The sequence below is a fragment of the Tympanuchus pallidicinctus genome, unplaced genomic scaffold, assembly GCF_026119805.1.
Source record: "Tympanuchus pallidicinctus isolate F22 unplaced genomic scaffold, pur_lepc_1.0 scaffold11, whole genome shotgun sequence".
NCBI classification, from domain to species: Eukaryota; Metazoa; Chordata; class Aves; order Galliformes; family Phasianidae; genus Tympanuchus; species Tympanuchus pallidicinctus.
The window spans coordinates 5,601,771-5,627,086 of record NW_026294627.1 but is presented as its reverse complement, the minus strand read 5'-3'; the positions used below and the strand labels follow the sequence as shown (position 1 = coordinate 5,627,086).

The window sequence follows — 25,316 nt, the reverse complement described above, 5'->3', positions numbered from 1 at the left end:
GACAATTTCATCAGCACAAGGCATATTGTATAGCACAGCTGGGCTTCCAAAGGTAAGTTTTGCTCTGATTCCAAACTGAATGCTGTGTCTGCTACACAATATATAAATTTACCTAAAAAATTGATGAAATCAGATTGCCATGGGAAAAAAAAAAAAAAAAAAAGTTTCTACATTAAAATCTTTTATACTGCAGCATCCAGCAGTGGCAATGTCCAGACCAGTTCTCATTTCCAAAGTGCAACGACTGACTGGAGCAAATTTTTTTAGATCAAATTCAATGTAAGAATAAATTGCATCCACTAATACTGAACATATTTAATCAGCAATGTTCAGTAAAATGTTATCATATACAACACAGAGAAGGAAGAAAAAAAAAAAGGAATAATGCCAACACAGAAGTATGCATGAACAACAACTCACCCCTTCTTTCAAGTGACTATTAATATAATATACACATTTTATATCACACATATAACTACACACATAATACCTGGTTACTCATTTCTTGAGAGAAACAAAGAAAGCATAAAGTGAGCTCTTTACAGCTACCCCATAACAAAGCTCAATTTTTTGTGAATTTCTCTGGATTCTACAGTTTAATTATTTCTAATACAGAAAATCCAGTGAAACATCACTTGGGCAAAAGAATGTGCTTGATAGCCCCTTGTACCATAATGCGAAATGATGACTGAAGCAGAGAGAAAAAAAAGAGATTTGGGAAGAATATTTAATCTCCCACTGGGCAGGATTTAAACTCTCTACTGTTCTTCAGAAAAAGTGTAACATAGAAATGCAAGCTGTATATCGCCCAGCCCTGTTCACTTACCTGAAGGCAATGCAATTCCTCCCACGAATTCATAAAGCACTACGTTACTATTTTATGCCATATGTGCAAAGAGAAAAACTACAAAGAAATAAAAGAAAAAAATATATATATGGCCTTACTTCTCCATGTCTTAACGGTGTGATTGCTCCTCTTGCTACTGCCATTCGGAACAACGTTTCAGTGGCCTGCATCGACAAACACACAGAAATCACACAGGTTATTTTTAAGAAAGGTCATTCAGCTCATGAAGATTTATTTCAACTTATATCATGAACGCTTCATATTTTATTGAATTTTTTAAAGTGTCAGCTACTTTCACCATCCATTTTACAATTGAATTTTACAAAATCATGAAACTATTATGGCTGGTTAACATGGCCTTAAAAGAGGCCATCTTCTTCTCAGTCTGCTGGACAAGGAACACCGATTTCTGACAACCACAGACAACTGACTCGTAATTCAAGCTGTAACAGAAACAAAACCCATAGGTTCTGTATCACATTTCTTTCTGGTAAAAAGTAGAACCGAACAACACAACTGAAACAAGCAGGGAAAGTTTCTCTAAATGACCTGCATTTCTGTTGATTTCCTAACTTTGAGTTTAAACACAGGTATGCCAAATTGCCATGTTGTTGCATTTACAAGAGGGTTAGAAAAAGTAGTGAAAAAATTCACTGGTTACATAAAAACATGGATTGGCACATCAGTATATGCAAGAATAGATTTGTTTCAAAGACCTGCCTCCAAAGTAAGTAGGGAAGCAAGTCTCAACTTTAGCTGCAATCATACATGTTTGTAATATCTGTTCCTAATTTAACAAATTACTCAAACATTCAGAACTCTATGTGACAATATAATTATCAGGCTGCTTGAAAAGGGGTTTAGAAAGTTTAAGTAGTTTGTAGTGCCTGTCTTCCAGAATGGCAATTTAAGAAGTAAGCAGCTCAGCGCTTACATGACTGCAAAATTTGTGGGGTTCATGCTGCAGTACTTCAAGACAGCTGTAGCTCAGCAAATTTAGTACCAAAGACATCTACTGACATTAATTCTTCAGTATTTCTAGATGTGGACTAGATGATATTTACATTTTCCTAAATAACTGCCTGCAGAAAAGAATCCTATAAAAGAGTTTTTATTTGCCTTGTTTCCCACCAGTGTCTGTAGATGAATGTGTGAACTTCAGAACCCAATTGCAGAATGCATTTCTTCCTTGACACCGCCATAACATAGGACAGTGCCTGAGTGCAGCTCTGCTTCCCAAGCCTTCATCCTTCCAGAGGTAAAGTAAACCTCAAGCCACCTTTTGTCCTTCCCCAAATTGGTTTCTTTCATCATCTCTTCCCACCAACATTTTCAAGGATGTTTCAAGTGAATTGAGTATTCTGTCAATACTGCTGAGCTTCTTTTGTTTCTTTTGAAAACCACTGGTGTGTGTGACTTTCTTTACACATTCCCTAGTAAAAGATCTCTCTTAATACGCTTGTACATGCACAGTTAATACCAGATGTCAAAACCATTCAGAAACGAAAAATTCACAGCAACAGCAAATCTAGCATGAGAGAGATCTCCCCCTATGGGCACTGTTCCTTGCGCTGAACCCCACTGAGCAGATTAGGACTGCAGTGATGGTTGTCTACCCCAAGAACATGAGGGGATGAGGCCACCCATAGCTGTTGATGCCTGGACAATAACAAAGCTGAAGACAGAGATCTTTGGGTTTTAGGTATGCAGATTCCAAGAGAAATTTTAAAGGAGTTGAAACTTTCAAAGGGATGATGATCATAGAAGCATTGAATGGCTTGAGTCAGAAGGGACCTCAAAGATCATGACCTCATTGCAGCCTTTCAGTACCTAAAGGGAGCCTACAAACAGGAGGGGAATCAACTCTTTGAAAGAGCAGATAATGGCAGGACGAGGGGAAACGGTTTTAAGTTGAACAAGGAATATTTAGGTTGGATATCAGGGGGAAGTTCTTTACCAAGAGAGTGGTGAAGTACTGGAACAGGCTGCCCAGAGAGGTTGTGGATGCCCTGTTCCTGGAGGTGTTCAAGGCCAGATTGGATGGGGCCCTGGGCAGCCTGGTCTAGTGTTACATATGGAGGTTCATGGGTCTGCTCGTGGCAGTAGGATTGGAGTTTGATGGCCCTTGAGATCCCTTCCAACCCAAGCCATTCTATGATTCTATGATCATCTACTTACAAACCCCTGCCACAGGCAGAGTTGCCAGCCACTAGCCATAGACCCAAATGTAACATCACACAAACTCATATTGATAAGACTAGCAAAAAATTTTCAGTCTTAAACCATCATCTTATCCATAACATTTCCATTTTGAACCAACTCCCTCACTCCCTTCAATTTCCAGCTCCCTTCTCTCTGACCTCCAAATACAGGCAAGAACAAAACCCATGGAATGTTCTAGCCTGGCAGTGATCACCAGGGCCACCTGATTCCTCCAGGACTGCCCATGCACTGACCACCTCTTAGGATGGAGGTCCTGCAGCAACCTCTGAACGTGGAGGAATAAGCAAGGGGATATAAAAGGAAAGAGATTTGGACAAGAGCTTAGAGAAAGTGATGGGAAATCACAGAATAACTGGGGTCGGAAGGGATCTCTGGAGATCACCAAGTCCAAACCTTGCTAAAGCAGGTTCCCTACAATAGGTTGCACAGGAAAGCATCCAGGCAGGTTTTGAATATCTCCAGAGAAGGAGATTCCACAACCTCTCTGGGCAGCCTGCTCCAGTGCTCTGTCAGCCTCACAGCAAAGAAGTTCTTTCACATGTTTACTTGAACTTCCTGTGTTGCAGTTAAACTTCCTGTACTGCAGTTAACTTCTTGTGTTCCAGCTGACAGTAAAAGGATCTTTACAAGACATTCTATCTTTATTGGCTACAAATCCAGTTTATGGAACACATCTTGTCTGGTATACTCTTATGTTTTTTATTTCAAATCTACCAAAGCTTTTAGTATGACAACAGCCAACATTCCAAACTGCATGGAATTCTGATACAACTTGTTTCAATTTTGAAGTTCAAACCCACTCAATACAAACTTTAAATAAATAGGTTTTCCATTTCCATATACTGTATGCTTTTCTTTTATATATTTAAGATTAACTCTGAAAATAAGCAGAGTCCTACTCTTTCAATACAGGCTCTCAAACAAAATAGTTTCTTGGATTACTTCAGTAGTAGATTTCTACCAGAAAAATTCAGCATACTTTTAGGCATCAAGTCAAAACTGACCTTCTGTTCCCACAGAACAGTTCTCAGGGCTCTTATGGTTCAGAACGTGTGACTGCAACTATGAGATACAACTGACTGGAGATATTTATCGTCATGCCAGGGTGACTAATGAAAAAGACAAAACTGTCCATTTAAGAAACAACAATATTGTTCCCAAAGAGACAGTTGACTCGGAATTTAGATCACTTTCAATTGCCTGCATCTCTGTTAGCATTAAGTTTTTCATTATAATCAAATTTTTATGAAGTTGTAAAAGCTTAAGGTTTATTTTCATTCAGTTTGCTGGGAATGAGCTCTAAATAAGAATCATTACTTGCTGAGGCAGTGACTTTACATACTGCTATTCAGAGGTACAAATCAGAGGTCTGTAAGAAAAAAAATCATCAACAGATGGTTTTAGTGATCTCAGTGTGAAATAAATGTGTTCCCAAACTGATAGCAACTGGATCCTAAAACTGTGCTGTAAGGAATGCATATTGTGTCATAGAGTATGTGAGGTGAAATAGCAGACAATGAATGTATCTGACAAATCTGTTACGTACTGTAAGATCTAATGTCATCTGTTGAGGAAGATGACCACATGTCCTCCCTCAAAGAAAGCAGGAACTTCTGATGAAGTTTTTTGCAAGTGAGTAACAGAAAAACCACATCTAAGAAACAGAACTGAACTGGAAAATAATTGTGCATTATTGATGGAAACAGTGGGAGAAACAAGGAGAAAAATACTACTTCAGATTCCAGATGCTTGAATTTCCTAGGTTTTCAAAAAAATAAAATGGTCTCATAATGCTCCATCAAAATAGTTCCTGTTTTACCAAAATTAAAATGGCAAATACAAGCAGTGGAGGGAACTGCTAATGTAAATTAATTTTAGAACTACATACTTTTTAATCACTTGGCATTCCAAAATCCCAGCCTACTTGCATTCCAAAAAAGAAAAAGAAAGAAGAAAAGGAAAAATGAGTTATGGCTAAAGATATGTCCTGAAAGGCACAGATCTTTGGAAGTCATTAGAAGCAATTTATGGATTTAATTGGAAAGAAAATGGTGCAATTTGTTATAAGAATGGATGGAATGGCACAAAACATTTTTTTCCCTATTAAGTTTGCTGATCTTGGCTTCAGCAGCTGGCTGACAGCTCTGGCCTTTAACACTGGTGTTTGTTCTCAAAAAGCAAGTGATATTAAAGAAAGGTTCATGACAGTCTATCCAAATCATCAATAACATTTTTCAACTTGACCATATATCACAAATGAACTGTAGTCACAGCCCTTGTCAGCAAACCATCACACAGCTTTTGAAAACAAGCACAAGTGTTACAAATAGAGGATTTGATAAGATGCAGAAGCAATAATGAACAGAAAAGCAAACAAGAAGTTTCTCAAATCAGAATCTTTTCCTAATTACGACCAAAAAATGTGAAGTGTGAGACAATCCACTAGATCTAAATGTTCCTCCAGATGACAGGTTTGTATTTAACTTAGCCAATGAGCTTATTTATTGTTGCGCCATTGAGTGAAATTACCACAGTACCAGCAATGTCCTTTCCTCTCAGTCATGAGCTGATCAAATCACTGCTTAGCTTTATCTGCCATACAGGTGACTTAAGTGTGAACACAATAAGGCAAACTAAACAATTTAATTCCTACAATAAAACGCATTTTACAAATATACTGACAGTCTTCCATCTGTTTTCAGAAACTTCTCTATTTTTTTTCATCGTCAGCTTTTACCATGTGCACACAGTCAGTGCAGCATTCTTTCTCAATACCGTGCCTTCCTTCCCCTTCCAGGACATTTGTGCAACTTTCAAAGACGGATAATACAATTCTATAATATAATCCTATGCCCATCTCAAATGAAAACACAGATGGAGAAAGGGACAGAAGGGCACTTATTTGCAATATGCACAAACTCCAGGTTGCAGTGCACACACGAGAAGGGGCAGATCTGCTCTAATTTATGAGGGATGGAGGAAGGCCACCTCGAAGGTTAGAGGACTGAAAGTAAATGGAACACATAACTAGCCATGCATCTTGAACAGCAAAAGTACCAGCTGAACGTGGCTCTCCTTCCTCAGATTACAAAGAACACTATGTCTCTAAGTATATATTTGGGAGGTTTGTAAAACTCATAATTAATGCAGCATAAGCAATCCAGTATCTGCGGACAAACCTCATCGTGTCCTTTCAGTGCTTGAAGGGAGCTTATAAGCAGGAGGGGGAATGACTTTTGACTCAATGTCGTAGTGACAGAACAAGAGGGAATGGCTTGAAAACAGGAGAAATTCAGATTAGGAGTCAGGGAGAAATTCTGTACTCAGAGGGTAATGAGGCATAGGCTGCCCAGAGGAGCTGTGGATGCCCCATCCCTGAAGGTGATCAAGGCTGGGTTGGATGGAGCTCTGGGCAGCCTGATCTAACGCCTGATTTTGTGGTTAGCAACTCTGTCCATAGCGGTGGGGTTGGGACGAGATGATCTTTGAGGTCCTTTCCAACCCAGGTCATTCTGTGAGATGACAGCCCTGGTATTATACCAGTTCTCAAGAAAGACCAAGACAGAGTTTTTGCTCCAAAAATGATTTCTTCCTTTCAAGCTGACTGTTCATGCCAATTTGCATTTTGCAAGCATGATATCAGAGTGAAAAGGCTGACAGCAAGTATGAAAGCAGAGCAATCTACAAGATTTGCCTTTGCTGCAAGAACAGCCTTCACTGCCAACCAGCTCACAAGCTTGAGCCTCCTCTTAAGAAGAGTTTCAAAGCTTCCAGCTGCTGAATACGCTTCGAACAAATGAACCAACTGCAAAAATAACCAAGCATTACGCACTGCCGAGGGTATGAAATAGAAGCATTACTATTTATTTATCTTAATCTAAACCCAGGAGTCTGAAGTTGTGGTATCTGCAACTTTTTCCAGGATGATGATTTTTTCTTCTCCTGATTTCTCTACCCACTCTTCACCCCCTCCACCCAAAAAATGTAGTAGTGCTTGATACTCATTGGCATTCCTGGCCCCAGCCTGTAACTGACTTTCACCTTTTTCTCATGTACGCCACACAAAGGAGTGAACTGCTCAACTCTATAGAATGCTGCAATTAAATTAAAGTTAGCCAGAAAAAAATAAAAAAGTCCAGCAGTATAATGCTGGAAATACTCACAAGACAGGCCAGCAGCCAGTCTGGGAAACTGGAGAAATAGAGTCTGGAAAATTGCCAGAGAACGGAGCCCCAGCACCAGGACAGAGCAAGGGTTCTGGATCTGAAAAGTGAACCACTGAAGCCAGCTATAATCCTCTTTGCAGTCACAGCTCAGACGGGCAGATAACAGTGGCACATCAGCCCATGGAAAGCATAGAACAACTGTCAAAAATGTCTTTGATTAGTAATGCTACCAGCTGGAATGAAAGCTTATTCCAGATGAGTACAGAATGGGAGAACTCCTTGAGAGCTGCTCTGCAGAGGACTTGGGGTTCTGATGGACAAAAAATGGACATGTGCCAGCAGTGTGCTCTTACAGCCAACAGCACCCTGGGCTGCACCAACAGAGGTATGGCAGCAGAGACAGGGGGAGGATTGTCCTCTCTGCTCTGCTCTCATGAGGCCCCTGGTACTGCATCCAGGCCTGGGGCTCCCAGCACAGGAAGGATGTGGAGCAGAGGAGGCCCATGAAGATGAACAGAAGGCTGGAGCATCTCTCCAGCCTATGGGGATAGATTGAGGGAGCTGCACTTGTTCAGTCTGGAGAAGAGAAGGCTCCAGGGAGATTTCAATGCTGCCTTCTAGTACTTGAAAGGAGCTTACAGGCAAGAGATGGAACAACTTTTTACACAGTGTGATAGTGATAGGACATGGGGGAATGACCTTAAACTAAAAAAGGGGAAATTTAGATTTGAAGTTAGGAAGAAATCCTTTACTATGGGGTGGTGAGGCCCCGGCACAGGTTGTCCAGAGAAGCTGTGGGTGCTCCTTCCCTGGAGGTGCTCAAGACCAGGCTGGATGGGGCCCTCAGAGGACAACCTGAGCTAGTGTGGGGCAGTCAACTCTTAGCAAGGGATAGGAGCTAGATGGACTTTATGGTCCCTTCAAACCCAAGTCATTCTGTGGTTCAATGGCTCTATGAAAGACCACCTCAGCTAGCCTGGGAATGTCTGCACAGTTGCAAACAGGCACTGCTTCCTTTCCCCTGCACTCAGGGGATCTCCTGCTCCAAAGTGGTGAGAAGCACCAACTACCCATCAATCCATTGCTGTACAGATATCCCACTTCTTCCTGCCAGGGACTGACCCATGGGGATATTTCTGCTCCCTGGCCACACAGGACAGACAGATCTGTCCAAACAGACTGACAATCTTCTCTGAGCTACTGGGACAACTGAAAGAAAAATCCAGAGACTGCCGAACCCTAATCTTTGCTTAACTTCCTGAAAAATGGTGGAGACTGAAGCACTCAGTGACGCAGACAAGCGACTCCAACAGATATCATAGAACCATAGAATCATAGAATTGCAAGGTTGGAAACAACCTGCAAGGTCATCCAGTCCAACCACCCTCCCATTCCTATCAGTACCACAAGCACTAATCCATATCTCGCAGCTCCTCATCCAGGCGCCTCTTGAACACTTCCAGGGACGGCGACTGCACCACCTCCCTGGGCAGCCATTCCAGGGCCTGACCACCCTCTGAGAGAAAAAGTTTCTCCTAATGTCCAACCTAAACCTCCTCTGGTATAACTTCTGGCCTTTTCCTCAGGTCCTACTATTTGCCTGGGAGAAGAGGCCAGACCCTTTTTCATCACAACCTCCCTTCAGGAAGTTGTAGAGCGCAATGAGGTCTCCCCTGAGCCTCCTCTTCTCCAGACTAAACAATCTCAGCTCCCTCAGCTGCTCCTCATAAGATTTGTGCTCCAGACCCCTCACCAGTTTTGTTGCCCTTCTCTGGACACGTTCCAGGGCCTCAATGTCTTTCTTGTAGTGAGGGGCCCAAAACTGAACACAATACTCAAGGAAATATAGGTCTTGTAGCACTGACATTTTTATGTTTCACTATGACTACATTAATGAGCAATGCACATATAGAAGATTTTATTTCATTTCTTGCATACTCTGGAATTCCAGATTCATTTAAATATAATAATTTACAGTTCCTTTATCTGCCTTCATTGACCAGAACTTCTTGTTAGCATGAACTACAAGTGGGTTCCAGTCAGTGCATTTCCTACAGGTTTTACAAGATTTATATTTAATGTGTTTCACAACCATGGTCCTTTTTTTCGTTAGGGAATTACCTCATCTTTTACATTTCCTACTGGTAGCAATTTTAAGCAGTAGCTCTTAGTATTTGCAAATGGAAAAAAATATTCTGTCTCAATTGTTTTGTTACAATTTATGAGTTATACTAATACAAATCTAATCTAAAAAACATTTTCAAACTAGTGATTTATCATCACCCCGCTGTAAACAATAAGTATTACAGACTGCATCTACTTCAGATGAGGCATTCAATTCTTTTACCAATCTTATTGTTTAAACATGTGTATGCCATACAGTCTTTCTAAGCTAACAAGAAGCAGAACACATAGGTAAATGCTATTTAATTTGAGGGCAGCTTATATAAACACGCCTCTCCTCTTCATAAGAAAAAGTACATCTAATGTTGGATAAGAGCTAGATTATCTTCAATGAAGGAATTTTGGACAAGATCTATCAAAATGCATTGATGATCAGGGGACTGGAGCACCTCCCCTATGAAGACAGGCTGAGGGAGCTGGGCTTGTTCAGCCTGGAGAAAAGAAGGCTGCAGGGTGACCTCATTGCAGCCTTTTAGTACCTAAAGGGAGCCTACAAACAGGAGGGGAATCAACTCTTTGAAAGGGTAGATAACTGCAGGACAAGGGGAAACGGTTTTAAGTTCAGGGAGGGAAGATTTAGGTTGGATGTCAGGGGGAAGTTCTTCACTATGAGAGTGGTGAGGTGCTGGAACAGCTGCTCAGAGAGGCTGTGGATGCCCCGTCCCTTGAGATGTTCAAGGCCAGGTTGGATGGGGCCCTGGGCAGCCTGGTCTGGTGTTAAATGGGAAGGTTGGCAGCCCTGCATGTGGCAGGGGGGTTGGAGACTCATGATCCTTGAGGTCCCTTCCAACCCTGGCCATTCTGAGATTCTGTGATCTTCAAAGTAAAAGAGCAGCAGTCAGTACCTCTGTGGCTGGAGCCCTCTCTTCCAAGTGGTGTGGGGCTCAGAGCAAAGCACACTTGTACAATGACTTCTCTTCTCAATGAAGGCAGGAAGCTTTCACCAGAAGACTGATGTCAGAAAGAATTCATGCCTCTTTGTACTGTGCATCAGAAGGGCTATGTCTGCTCTGAATGCTAAGACTGTTGACAGAAGTCACAGTGGAATTGTACACTGAAGCCCCATATTTTAACAATTTTAACCTAGATGCTACCCACGTTACTAAAATATTAGTCAGACCCAGACTGGAACACAGAAAATTCCATGAGGAAGAATTTATTTACTACAAGGGTGACAGAGTCCTGGAACAGGCTGCCCAGAGAGGCTGTGGAGAATCCTTCTATGGTGGCATTCAAGACCCTCCTGGACACTTTCACATGTGATCTACTGCAGGGAGCCTACTTTAGCAGGGGAGTTGCACTAGATGATCTCCAGAGGTCTCTTCCAATCCCTACCACTCTGTGATTTTGTGACTTCCCCTGGCCAGCAACAGCCCTGAAGGACAGAGCTCACAGACCAACCTTTGCAGCAAGGGAAAGTGCCTCTAGCAAGCTAAATTAGCAAAGTGCTCTTAAAATCAAGGCGCAGGTCATACTGAAACACTATGAGGATAAAGTTGGCTACAATCTTTTCTTCCTGAAACACACAAGATCCCAATAGGATTTCAGTCTGGACCTTCTGTCAATTACTGCCTACTTGCTTTCTGTCCATAAAAACACCTAGGCACACTTTCATGTAAGGGAGAAAATTTAGCCTACTCTAACACAAAACCTGTAGAAAGCAATTCCTATTATCACATACCAATTCTCCTACAGCTGATATGCTGTGGGAGATAAAATTGGGTTGGTTGCTACTGACGGTGCTGTGGCAATACACGCCAGGTCTGTAAAGCCTATTATAAAACTGCCATAATCTCACCTGAAAAGCTCTTTTTTGAAAAACCCTGTACTCATATTTCATTTTTGCAGCACAAAATCAGAATTAATTGAATTATTAAAAGAATCAGCAGCTGAGTGTCTGGTGGTACATTAAACCTAGTTTTGTATCCTCTGTTGTAACAGTCAGCTCTGTTGGTACAATGTATTATGTGTGAAAGAAGGAAATTTGCATGCCCTAATGGACAACATATGATGCTTACACACAAGCAAGGGATTTTAAGCCTGGAATTGAGTTCATGCATTTCTGAAGGTAATACAGGAGCCATTTGTAGTAAACGATCTGGCAGATTTACCAAACCCAGAAAGTATAGTATGATCCTTGGCTACTACACGTGTTATAGAGTTATGTCAGAGCACTGGATAAAGTAGGGAAGGCTATGAGAAGTTAATCTAAGTTCAAACTGAAGTTGAAATTGGTGCTTCCCACCTGAGAGGCAGACAAACCACGGAACCCCTTCATCAGACTACTCTACTTACCATATGCTTATCCATTCTCTTTATATTAAACACATAAGGAAACTACAACAGATCTCAAGATTGACAACAAATGCTTTCACTGAGTACAAAATAACAAGGAAAAGGATTTTTGACCAGGAACAAAACATGCAGTTATTGCTGGCAAGATCCAAAGGTAACAAATACATGTAGTTGGTCTGTTATATAAACTGCCCTGGGCTGCATGGATAAGCATGTTCGTTTGAACATCCTGTACATTAGCACAGCCAAATAATAGCTCATGCCTCTTGGGGAAAAAGAACATAAATCACACTTACAGAAGAAGGAATTGTATAAGGAATGTAGCAATACTAAAAACAATTTAGAGACTATGGCAGACAACCAACTGAGCCCAAAGCACAATACGCTGCCCATCAAATGAGTAAATTAATCCTGATAAGTGCAGAAACATCCTAGGCACACATAAATCAGACCATTATGATGCCTTTGTCCAGGCTTACACTTCAGAAAGCTTTCAAAGCGTGGCTAAAGAAACGCTGCATTTGTTTTGCAAACACCACAAAGAGTAGCTAAGGCCAGGTTAAGCCAGCACGTGTCAGGCCAGGTCTTCACATGAAGTTTTCCCACCTCCCCATTAGACACTAACAGTCTCACCTTTTCATTGACATAATGTACAGGGGGGGAAAAAACACCTTGTGCTGATGCTGCTTAGGGACAGCTTTTGTTGGCATGTACAGGAGCTGCAAACCCACAGCTGCTGGCACAAGTTGACAGCAGTGAGATTCTCTCCAGACGCAGCTGTGTTAAGAGGTTGTGCACTAACATGGGAGACCTTTCTAATGGCAGTCAGAGTAGAAAACAAAGGGTGAACTGATGTTTTACAAAAACCCCCGGATGTAACTGCTTCAGCTGGAGTGCTACGGTGCACTTTTTTTCTTTCAGATGCTGGTCTTACCACAGGAAGCAGCAGATGCTCATCTGTGGAAGCCCTGGTTTAGACGCCCAGTAAGTTATCAACCAGAAGTCTTCACTACTGGCTGCTGGGAGAGGTCTGTCAGCAAAGCAGCCACTAGAACAGCCACTATAAGCAGCAAGCAAACCCTGTTCCAAAATCAATCTGATATCTGAAACAAGCCCTTCAACCCTCCCCTCCCAAATACAGAGATACCATTTTATGCTTTGTTTTTCATTATTCTGTCCCCCACCACTGAGGGTCCTTCTCAGTTTATCCACACGCACCAAACTTTCCCATCCACAATACACTACAGATGGCAGGCACAGCCACACATGGTCGTAAACAGCCAGACCGCATTGCAGCTTCCAAAAGGCAAGTGCCACAGAAACGTGGAGACACGACGCAGGATTAGGCTTCAGAAGCTGCTGGAGTCTCTGTGGCTGGCACCCCTGGAGCCAGGAACTGCGAATGAATGGATCCCTCAGTGTTTTATAGTAATTAGGTGCATTTCTGAAACCGGCACTTGTATTGCTTCAGCTGCACTAATTGAGCACAATGCGAAACGCTGCCCTGAAACGCCGAACGGCAGATTTAACAGCCCTATAAAGGAATCACAAATACCGATTTCTTTTTCCTTCGTAAAGAAAAAACAGAACTGGGAAAAGAAACAAAAGAAAAAAAGCACAGTGGTCTGACTTGTCAGTGCACGAAACAGAGAGCTGGCACGTTTCCAAAGCTGCTCTGTAAGTGTTGTTTTATTGGCCTGAGACTGTTAATAAATATATTGTAAATGAACTTACACTTGCCTGGCTGGATATAAAGGAACAATTGTATGGCTGTTCTTACAGTGTTTACAATTTACTCTCGTTCTTCACTTTTTTGTTCTAGTCATGCTGTTTCCTACACCAGTTCGTCGCAGTAACTGACATTTATTTGGTCCATAAATTACCCTAATGCAGTTTAGTGCCCTTTCATAAATTTTACAAACACAGTGCTTACAGAACATGGGCTTGTATTAATTAAAACCATGACTACACAAATCTAACATTTCCTTTAACATTTTTACTTACTGATGATTCTGAGAAACATACAGACAGACAAAGGCTTTCTCTGCTCTCACCAGTTATCTTTTAAAAGTTCATGTATACATACAAATGTATATTTTCTGTCAGTCTTATTACCAGCATGCCACAGCTGATACACAAACTCTGACAGGAACATGACCATGTTCCAAGCTCGTGGTATGTCCTGCTCTAAATGAGACCTTCCTATTAACATAAACTTAATTACCTTGTAGCAATCTCCTCTTTCAACTTTGCCACTGCAAGACTTTCATTACTAATTTTAGCTGTAACAAATAGCTTTAGCTCTAACTTTAGCCACTAAAAGTCGTTAAGAAGTGAAAGCCAACTGAACTTCTTATTATAAATGCTACTTTGAAAAATGGATTGTTTCTAGCAGGAACTAAAAAGCTTTGAGGAACTGACAAGTAAGTAAAGAACATATTAAATCTCACCAGTTCAGTAATGATTTTCTGCTTACATTAAGTTTTACAAGGGAAAAACACAGCTATTAAGGAGTTTGCTGTATCATCAGTGGCCTAGAAATAGTCATAAAAAGTAGTTTACACAAAAATATGCATAGGGAAAGAATATATATGACAATGCACATGCAATATGCATTTAAAATGCTGTGTAGCCATACTCAACGGCTACTCAACGGCTGAGAAGGGAGAGGAGGTGAGGGCTCAGTCTCAAGTTGCATCAGGAGTGGTTTAGATTGGACAATAGGAAGAATTTTTTCATGGAGAGGGTTGTCAGGCATTGGAATGGGCTGCCAAGGGCAGTGGTGGAAACCCCATCCCTGAAGAGACACATGGATGTGGCACTAAGGGTTGTGGTTTAGAGACAGGACTCAGGAGGTAACCCAAAATATTCTATGATTCTCTGTTTGGATTCAGTGATCTTGAAGGTCTTTTCCAACCTCGACGATTCCATGATTCTACTTCCCACAGCAAATGCAGTACACCAATTCCTGAGAACAACTCAAGATGCTACATGCCCTACCCTGGACAATCCTGCCTCCTTCATGTCAGGACCCCAAGCCCACCACACATAAAGCAACATGACTAACACCGTCCCTGACCAGCAACCAGGATCTACCCCAGGACAGCTCTGCCAGGCCATACCGCCTGCCCCAGCGAGGCAGCCATCAGACCTGTGGCTCAATTTGCCCTGCTCGATCGCTCCCCACGGCAGCAATAGCAGGTCTGCACGTACAAAGACTTGTACAAATACTTTCTAATCAAATACAGCAGGAAGCATCGCTCACAGGCACATATAAACTCTACAGGGGCATTTAATCTGACATGATATCTTTGTGAACAATTTAAACTAACACAGCAGCACTTATGCCACAGTAAAATCTTAGAGATATGATAAATAATTTACAAAAGCAGTGCAGTAACTACCAGTATTTGTTTTCTCAGTGGTCTTTATTAAACCAAACCACTAGGATTAAAGCTACTACAACAAAAACTGGAGGCAGACATGAGTGGGTTGACAACTTTTTTGTTTGTTTAAACCAGCCTTACTGAGGAGACGCAAGTTAAATATGACCAGAAATAAATTTGTCATAATGCAGTTTCGATCCTCAAATATCTGGAACCAATTAACTTTGGGAAAGTTTCAAAAGGGCCACCCAGTAATAAACACAAAATAATTTGTGTCTGCTGTCTTGTTTGTGATATTTTTTTTTATTGCTACCTCAGTTTCAGATGTCAGGATAATGACTTCCACATTCTGATTAAAATGTGGATTGAATCCATATGGAAAAGATGCTCAAAGCCATCAAAATCAAAAGAACTCCCTTAAGTTTCACTTCCTATACAGTAAAGTCTATAAAGCCCAATATTTTCACTATTTTGGGTTCAAATTAGAGATGTGTTTAATACTACTAAGAGCAATAGGACACATCTGTAACTTCAGCAAAACATTAAAGTAACTGATACAAACTGAAAGTCTCCAACAAAAATACTATTTTAACCCTTTGAGTGATGTAACAGTCATAAGTGCTTAAATGATTTCATTAGCTGCTACACATATTTAGGGAACACTTACTATTACAGTTAAATAATGCTCTATACTTCCACATATTTACATCAAAGATACCATACACGGTGTGCTTTTCTTCCTCATTAGAAGTCTGCTGAGAAATATCTTGTGACTCAAAAGCACTTTACAACGAAGCTATTTTCTCCTGCCTTCAGCCATCTTCCTTTCCATTCCTCCTGCCTGAAATCAGAAATATACCTCCTGAAGGCTTATTCCTAACTAGATAATAAACTCAGAAAGTTATAAAAAGAATAACTGGTTGCATTTACGGTTCTTTAAAAGTCTCCCAGTATTTCTTTATATTTCTTAACTTTTATTACTACTATTTCTGCCTTCTACTGCAATTAATGGGGCTTTTCAACTAGTGAGAAGGGGAGGTGAAAAGATCTGCTTTGTTCTTGGACTTGAGTTGGACTCAGTGATACTTACAGGTCCTTTAGAACTTGGGATATAGTAAGGTAGAGAAGTACAGTATCAGTGTTAGGAAGTGTGACTAACTGCATTGCCAAAAAGCCTTACCATCTGCATGGATCAGAACAGACATCTCTTGGTTGAAGACTTTCCACTGTCTGTAAAGAGAAGCCACCAAGCAAGCATTGCCTTGGGGCTCCCCTACCTCTTCCCTTACTGCTTGATTCAAGACATTGAGTTGTTCTGCACAGACGAAAAATGATTAAACTGAGAAGAATCTGCTTATTTCTCTTCTATGACTTACTGCATGGACAGCTAGGCCTATGAAGAGCAAACACACAAAGAAGGTAGGTCCCAAGATGCAGCAAGGTGAACAGCATGCCTCAGACAGCTCCTCACAGACTGCTCAAGGTCTAATGGGTTAATTAGCTAATGAAATGGATAATTTCCCAAGTTACACACATGCCTTCCTGCTGCTGGGGTGGAAGATGCCCAAGATTCCCTCCCCCAAAGCTGCAGGAACTCCTCAAGCTCTCAATCCAAAGGCAGGAGCAGCACAACCTGCAGCACACCCAGCAACACACAAAACCATCTTCTAATGACAACCAGAAATAAATGCCTGAAAAACATCCTCCCTGCTATGTGCTTCAGCAAAGTACATGGCAAAAACACTCGACATCCAACATCCATTTATAATGGAACTCTTCATGTACAATTTATTTCCTTGCTGCACACAAGGCAGCCTCTGGCATGTAAAACCTCCTCAAGTTAGAGGATGTTACAGAGTTGCTCAGCTTAGCTCTCAGCACTGCGTGCACACCAGTTGGTTTGAGCACCTCACAATTTTATTTGGCAGCCCTTACTCCTTGCATGACGAATAAATCACCCATCACCACTCCCCCTCTCCTACACGCAGTTTCACATTCCTGTCCCCTATTCCTCCTTACTCACTTCCCCCAGGCTCAGCTCCCGGTTTAGCTCCTCCACTTACACGTGTTCTTCAACACCTTTGCATCTTTATTTTTCAACGGGGTGCTTTCCCTACTACTATTACACTTTAAAGAAGACCAGAACTGCAGACAGTTGTAAACCTGTCAGCACACCCATGACTTACACAGTGGCGCGATAATGATTTTTCTGTTTTATCCTTCATTCATTTCGAAATAATCTTCAATATGAAATTGGGGGAAGGGGGAGATTAATAACTATGGAGTGTTGAACTGACTTTTTCCATCATAATTCCAACATCGTGTCCCTCTGAGTAGTAATTCAGTCCAACACGAGGCATGGAAAAGATTTCTCCACCCATGCTGGATCTTTGTCAAGAGCACAATATCACAAGAGCCCTCTGCAAGGCTCCACCACCAGCTCTCATTTTCTCAGCCCCAGATAAATTATGAACAGTAAAATGCCTGCCTTCTCACTTTGTTTGTCATGAATGTTCTGGAAATGAAGAATCTGTGTTCTTCTCCATTTCTGAGTATTTTGCAGTAAATGTATGATTCTGATCCTTGCGGTGCCAATCGGAAATGCTGTGGTTGAATTCAAAGAACTAAAAGGGCAGGCAGCTAAGCACGGTTCCACAAAACAGCAATACATAGAGAGAAAAAAAAAAAAGGATCTGTGCTTTCAAGTTCAGCATAAAGCCATATGCTTTTGTTCTCAACTTCTCTGCATTTGTTATTTACTGCAAAGCAGAAATTTTCCATCAGTTTTTCAGTCTTGGGTTTTCTGTTGCTGAATAGCTGTTCCCCTTTTTGGGATCAATCCATTCTTCCCATTTTCTTCAGTTCTTACGTCTTAACAATTTTTAAGCTTTTCAGATTACTACAGAATAAAATGTATCCATATTTAGAAGTCTTAAATCCCGTTTGTTTTTTCAATTACTATATAATTTTTTAAATATATTTATACTAAGATCTACACCTCGAGATTCTGAATGAACGGGAGGACAGCCTTTAATGGCACAGTCTGCAGTACACTTACACATCCAACAAAGGATATTGCTATTGATTTCACTGTGCACCTCAGGATTTTTACCTCTGCAGACACCTGGGACAGAGGCCATCTTGCCAAAGTCCTGCACCACACTCTGAGAGCACTCTGAGTGCATCTTGACCCCATGTGTGGAACAGAAGAGTCACTGCAGCCTCCCCCAGGTTCACTTTGAAGGGAAAAAAAAGAAACCTGAGCACACAGGCAGCAAGAAAAGCAGACTGCATTCCAGTTCTGAGCAAGTAATTACTGACATCAGCTCTGTGATTTGTATGGCAGGCCAGATCTTTAGTGCAGCCAGGAGATGGCAGGAAGGCACATCACTGAGCCTAAGGCAATTCCATGTTCCAGTGGTATTTAACATTAAAAAAGTATGCAAACATCTCCATGCTTTTGAGATAACCACAAAAAAGCACAACATTCTTTACACTGTTTCCTTATTCTTACCATCAGTTTCCTCGCTCTGCCATCACATAACACCTCGGAAAACTGATGGGCTTCCCTTTCTGCTCATCACCTGTCCCACTGCTTACAAATCCAACACAAAATATGAGGGAAAGGAGCAGGGTGCATGGCTGCCCACCATGCAGTGACACTCTGTACAGGACACAGGGCTATTTACAGCCTTCCTGCAGTGCCCAGGTCTCAGATTACATTCTCACCAGGCTGCATCTTTCTAGGAGACACAAGTGGCTTAACCCAATAAAATTACTACTTGAGACCTGAACGCTTCCCTCCAAGACGATCACACTTGCTAACCAATCTGTCACTTTATTCTCAATTCCCAGCCCAAACATATTTCAGGAGACCAAAAAACTGCATGCAGGTTGGCAGCGTTCTTGTGTCTTAATGAACTGCATTTCTCCTCACTGTTCATTTTGTCAATCTGGTAGACACTAAATGACTTCTACAGGAATTCTGTGAGTTCCCCTGTTTGTTTGGCGGGTTTTTTTGGTTTTTTGTTTGTTTGTTGGGGAGGAGGGGAAGGAGGTGGGAGGTGTCCTGAAAAATCTACATCAGCACTGTGCAAATATCAGTTTTAAAGTCAGTGAAGTAGAATTGACAGGTTGAAGGCAGGAAGAATAGCCATGCACTGCAGCCCAAAAGAGGTGCAAGGACCTATGGTTGAATTTAGATATACTTGGTAGCACAGATTGTTGTTAATTTGGTATATGGTTGATCCACTATTTGAAAAATATTAAAAATGTAAAAATGAAAACATGTGGGTTTCTTTCCTAACAGTTCCCCCGATGTGAGGACTTCACTAAACCTCAAATAACTTATCATGTACTTTTGGTAAAGAATCCTACAATATTCCAAGCCGCAAGGGACCCACAATTGAGTCCAACTCCTGGCTCCACACAGTAACAACTGAAAAATCAAACCCTATGTTTGTGAGCGTTGTCCAAATGCTCTTTGAGCTCTAGAAGATGATGCTCACCCAGGAGATCACTATGCTGGCTCCTCCTAACACAGTGACAAAATTCCTATACTGGCAGTTTCCTTATATTGCTCCAACACTCTTCTGTTTTCTGTTAGCAGCAATTTTGAAAACCTTCCATTGCAGATGTTGAAGGTTATACCATACCAGACCTGCTTTTGAGGCTTCTTGCCAATCCTCCTTCCGTACAAGAAGGGATATCAGTGATCACAAAGCAGTGGGACTGCCTTCACTTGTTACTCAAACTGCACACTGCAACAATTCCACTCACTGAAATTCCATACATAATCTTACAATCCTATTAGTTTGTCACACATTCTTTGAGTCTCCCCACATACAGTGTACTGCCTATGTTAGAAACAGGCTGGGATTCAGAAAGAAAAAATACAGATTTTTACCCTTTAGTTTGAATCCCAAATCTCACAGACCAGTGAGAGATCTGACTCCAAAATTTATCAAAACAGAAATACCTTCAACCTCTGAAATGTTCATAAATATAATATGAACAGCCATGCAATTCAGCAAAAATCTTATAAAGATTTTCAGATTTGAGGGGAACAGGAGGAATCTGAGAGCTTTGTTATTTATGAGCACAGTAAAGGTCTTCATTGCTGAATTCCCATTACCTTTCATTTTGCCTACAACCACTGTCTCACTATCTTACAGAATCATAGAATTGCTCAGGTTGGGAAAGGCCTTAAAGATCATCAAGTCCAACTGCAACCTAATTGTACTACCCTAACTCCAATAACCCTCTGCTAAATCATGTCCCTGAGCACCACATCTAAACGGTTTTTATTCACATTCAGAGATGGTGACTCAACCACCTCCCAAACATTGGCACTTTCAAGTAGTTCTCATATTCAAGTTCAGTACATCCATTTCAACACAAAATGGTTTCAGTTATCCATCCAAGTATTGGCTCGGGACTCTGTACAGCTTAATGTGCTCAAGGATCATTCTCAGTTCCCAGAAGTCCTTGTTAGGCTCAGAATATGACGTGATGAGCATCAGGGTTTAAACATAACAGAAGTAGGTTATTCATGAAGTTGTTTTCTGGATGGCAGACAGCTTCAATGTATTAATAGAAGCCCAACACTAAAGATAGCTGCATATTTTTTATATGGGAGGGAGAATAATCATAATTGGTAAAGCTCCCACTGGCTACTAAAACCATCCCTACGTGCACGCACGTCAGAAAGCAGGGAACAATGTATATTTGTTTTTAAAAATAGACATTTTTGTCTAAATAACCACCTAAAATAAAATTTCCAACCATTCAAAGCACAGAATTGTTCATAAATTGTCTGCAAACAGCTAATGGGAGGTACATTTTACACGTACATCAAGTGCGTATTTCCAGTACAACCATACTTTGGTGTGTTCTTTGCAAGTTTTTGCAATCTGACTGATGTTTAAAGACCTTTCAATCACCACGTTTCAAAACCACACAGCAAGTTATTTACATGAAACACTGCAAATAAGAGCTTTGCCTCAGGAATTGTACATGCTAACATGAACAAGAGAAACTGAAGCCTCCAGTTGTGTAACCCCAGGTTACTTGAACAAATTGTTGTATACAAACGAAAGCATATTTTCTAAATGAAAAGGTTTACAATTAGTAAAGCATTCAAACACAGAAATGCATTAGGGCTTATTGGTGGACAGGGGAAGGTTAAACAAATTCCACACGTTTATGAAATCATTTAAAAGTTAGGAAAATCAATCTAACACAGAATCAATGAAACTAATGGTGATTTTACTTCTAATTACGTAGGTTACTGTAGATATCCTTAACAAAGCTCATAGAAGTTGAATATGTGTCAATTCATTGATGAAAAAAAATATTATCCATCTAAAATAAGTACTAAAGTGAAAAAATGTAAGCATATATAAATGTAAATAGCATTCTATACCCCTTTCCTGGTTCCCACTTAGGATTATTTTTCTCCCTGGAAATACTGGGAGAATCCAATCCTGGAAATAATGGGAGAGTATCCTAAATACAAAATCCAAACTTATCTGAATAAAGTCTGCAGAAATCTTCTATGATCCTCACAGCTAACTACTAGACACAAGAAATGGAGCAGCTACTGAAGCATTTTATTTCTTTTGAGCCAATAGAAATAAATTACTGAACCATATGGAAACTGCTTTGAAAACCACAGCACTCCAATATAGGAGCACAGAAGACTAACTGCTAAAGTCCTACCCAAACTTACAGCTGCTGCAGGACGTGGAGGTGACTATATGAAACTAACCTCAAATGATGCAGCTCCTCTGAAACAACCCAATTTACCATAATGTTGCAGTAAGATACCATCACTGCTGCACCACTGAAATTTCCCTACTGATTAATGTTCATAGAACTGTTTGAGTTGGAAGAGACCTCCAAAGATCACCCACCAGTACAACTCCACTGCAATGAACAGGGACACCTACAGCTCCATCCAGTGCTCACAATGACCAGTCTCACTTTGGATGCCTCCATGGGGCATCCACTCCTTCCCTGAGCAAACTGGTCCAGTGCTTCACTACCCTTACTATAAAAATATTTTCTTATTCCCAGTCTAAATGTCCCTTCTTTTAGTTTAGAACCATTTCCCCTTGTTCTGCCACACCAATCCTGGTTACAGAGCCTGTCCCCTTCTTTCTCACAGCCCACCTTCAGATATTGGCACCGACATTCCCAGCTGCTGATCATTGTTACAAAGCATGGAAAGGATAGAAAAGACAAGAGGAGACTCAAGAAGGATCCTTCTCCCACATTCATTCCATTTTTTCCTGTAATCATCTTGTTTAATTTGCCTTCCATATGCAGAATAGTCATAAAGAGAAGACGGTTATTGGGAAGTTTCACACGCAGACAGGGCTCAGGCCACGGTGAAATACTGCCTTCAGGAAACCAGGCAGCTTCAGACCTAGCTGAAATAAATTTTATTCTGTCTTCAGTTTCCCACACATTTACTAGATGCAGTTTGATACTTCAGAATTACTTCCTTCTGCTTTACCAAAAATGATCATAATTCTAAATTTTCTGCAACAGTTTTTCCTCCTGAGAGAAGTTTCCAGAAGGGATTTTTTCCTTTTGCTTTTCCAACACCAATATTGTTTTCAAGTTGAGCTGTCTTCCATCCAGACTGACATTTACAAGCTGTGCTAGAAGTTGTCCTCCTCCCTTATTAGAGGCACAAGGAGCATATCACCAAAGACAAGATTTCAAATGAACCACCTCCCCCTGAATGCCAAACCAATGAGTGTTTACACAATTAAAAAACTTCTCCTCAGCACTGTTTAAAATCTGTGCTCTGCTGTTATGGGATATGTAAAGAACTTAAACCACCACGTGTTAACATTTGCCAGTTTACACAAGCTGATGGCTGTACACCACCACGACCACTATGTCTGATTATAAATAAAAGTAAAAATATTTACTTACAGCATTAATAAAACCCCTGGAATCGTTTTTATATACATACGTAACCAAGCCATACACTTCTTAATAAAGAAAATACTTCAAAATGTAGAAATGAAAAACAAAAAATAACCATTTCAGATACTGTGTGCAAAGGTGTGCTCTTTGTTTTGTAGCAAAGACACTGCATGAGGCAGATGCTAACTCACCAATTACTGCTCTCGCATGGAAAATGTTTAACATTTTTACACTAAACATCTGTGTCTTTTCTCCAACAAAACATAAAGTGGAACACATACTTCATCACTAATAGTACTTGGCTATTATTTTGAAAGCTTACAGTTTTAACAGTAACAAAATGATTTTTGTGCTGAAACTGCTGCTGTAATTATCATTATGCTATAAATGATGTCAGCAACAACATCACATCAGAAGGGGCAATCATACAATAAGAGTGGATATCGGTAATTAAAAGTGTGAAGGATTTAATTCTGAATGAATCACTTGGAGCACAAAGTAATAATTAAATCTAAAGCGATTAATCAGTAATGAGACACGCTCATTCCATCAGGCAGTTTTATGGTAAGTCTAGTGCCTGTAAAAAAATTTTAATACATAAATTCACAAATGAGCTGGATGAATTCATACTTATGTAAACTGTATCCCCCCTAGAAATGTTTTCATTTTGCATTTTTTGAACACAGAATTAAAGTTTCCTTTTTTATAAGATGAAATCAGAATGCCAAGTCTCCTGAGCTGTCATAATACTTGAGCAGTTCCAGAAACAGCTCAACAGCGACCACCTGATGGTCATAATAATCTCATAATAATGGAGATTTCAAGCAGAAGTGCCAAAACCTCAAAAAATAAGATTCCAAAATGTTGCATCTTAAAATTTCCCAGTTCTAAGGCCATAGGGAGAGAGACATTTATAGTCTTGAGCATGCAGCAAGAGGTTCTGCTGCAGGCCCACAACAACTACAAGTCAGGACATACCTGACAGCACACAAACATCTCTGCACATCTCCTCTGTGTTCCAGAAAGAGAAACTGATTAAAAGGTGTGTGTTCCTAGTAAGGTTATGCTAAAAAAGGGTCATTTACAAGGTTCCCCAAAATTTCTGAGTTCACAGCGAACCCAGCTCAAGGCACGTTCCCTGCTTCGTCATGTCTCAGCCTGCCATTCAGGTTGCATATTAGGAAACATTTTCTTCTCAGGAAGAGTGGTGAGGCATTGGTACAGGCTGCCCAGGGAGGTGGTGAAGTCACCAACCCCGGAGGTCTCCGAGAACTGTGGAGATGTGGCACTGAGGGACGTGGTCAGTGGTGGGGCAGGCTGATGGTTGGACTGGATGATATTAGAGGTCTTTTCCAACCTTAATGATTCTGTAACTGATAATGCAGAAATCCAAGTGTGCTCAGCCTCTCCTCTGGGGACGTGCCTTCCATCCTTGCTGCCAGTTTTGTTGCCTTCCTCTGGATGCTTTCAAGCACCTCTATATCCTCTATATTGTGGAGCCCAGAACTGCAATCAGTATTCAAGGCAAGGCCACACCAATGCTAAATACCTTAGGAAAGGAAAATCACCTTTTTTACCATCAGTCTGCACTGTGCTTAATGCACCCCACAATGCAGTTTGCCCTCCTGGCTGCCAGGGCACCCACTGGCTCCTGCTCAGCTGCTGGCACCAGCATCTCCAGGTCCTTTCCTGCTGAGCTTCTCTCCAGCTGCTCTTGATCAGGAAAGCTTGGCTGGCAGAAGGGGTGAGGACTGCAGGATTCTCCTGCTCTCATATCCCTCACTGAGAGACTTCTGAAGTTCTTCTCTTTTTCACTAGGGAAATCCTCAGCTTTCTCAATACACCACTGGGATTTCAACTCCTGGGAAGCCTGGAGATCTGCCTTGACCCACTTTTTCAGTCTATCTTTTTCAGTCTATCAAATCCTTGCCTACAGCATTACTACAAATCAGAGCTGTTGCTCACACTAGATATGGGTGTCCAGTGCTCTTTTTAACCTGAACTTACACATTCCTTTAACCTCAGTTACCAGCTAGCAAAAAGTCAACAACCTTTAACAAACCCAAGACAAATTTTTTTAATGCATTATAAAAGACAAAAAGTTTCACCTGGCAGAGAAGTTTCAAAAGGGATTTATAATTCTGACAGTATTGGTAACTCTAGGAAGTCAAGACAAGTAGCTGCTCACCAGGAAAGATCACATTAAAGGAGCATAACGTTCAGTATTGCATCCAGTGCCTAACAAGGTACACAGGAAAGTTTAAAAATGCAAAC

At 40.9% G+C, this 25,316-nt stretch overlaps 1 protein-coding gene and 1 long non-coding RNA gene across 3 annotated transcripts in view; one reads left to right on the top strand and one right to left on the bottom strand.

Moving 5' to 3' along the window:
- The window catches only part of LOC128074598 (uncharacterized), a 482,510-nt gene that overhangs the window by 20,673 nt on the left and 436,521 nt on the right, over positions 1 to 25,316 (top strand). The gene's annotated exons all lie outside the window — the stretch shown is intronic.
- TMEM135 (transmembrane protein 135) overlaps positions 1 to 25,316 on the bottom strand; it is a 164,991-nt gene that overhangs the window by 94,708 nt on the left and 44,967 nt on the right. For both annotated transcript variants that reach the window (XM_052670054.1, XM_052670064.1), the window contains one exon: positions 946 to 1,011. In XM_052670054.1, coding sequence (XP_052526014.1) covers positions 946 to 1,011 — 66 coding nt within the window. The remainder of the gene's footprint in view (positions 1 to 945; positions 1,012 to 25,316) is intronic.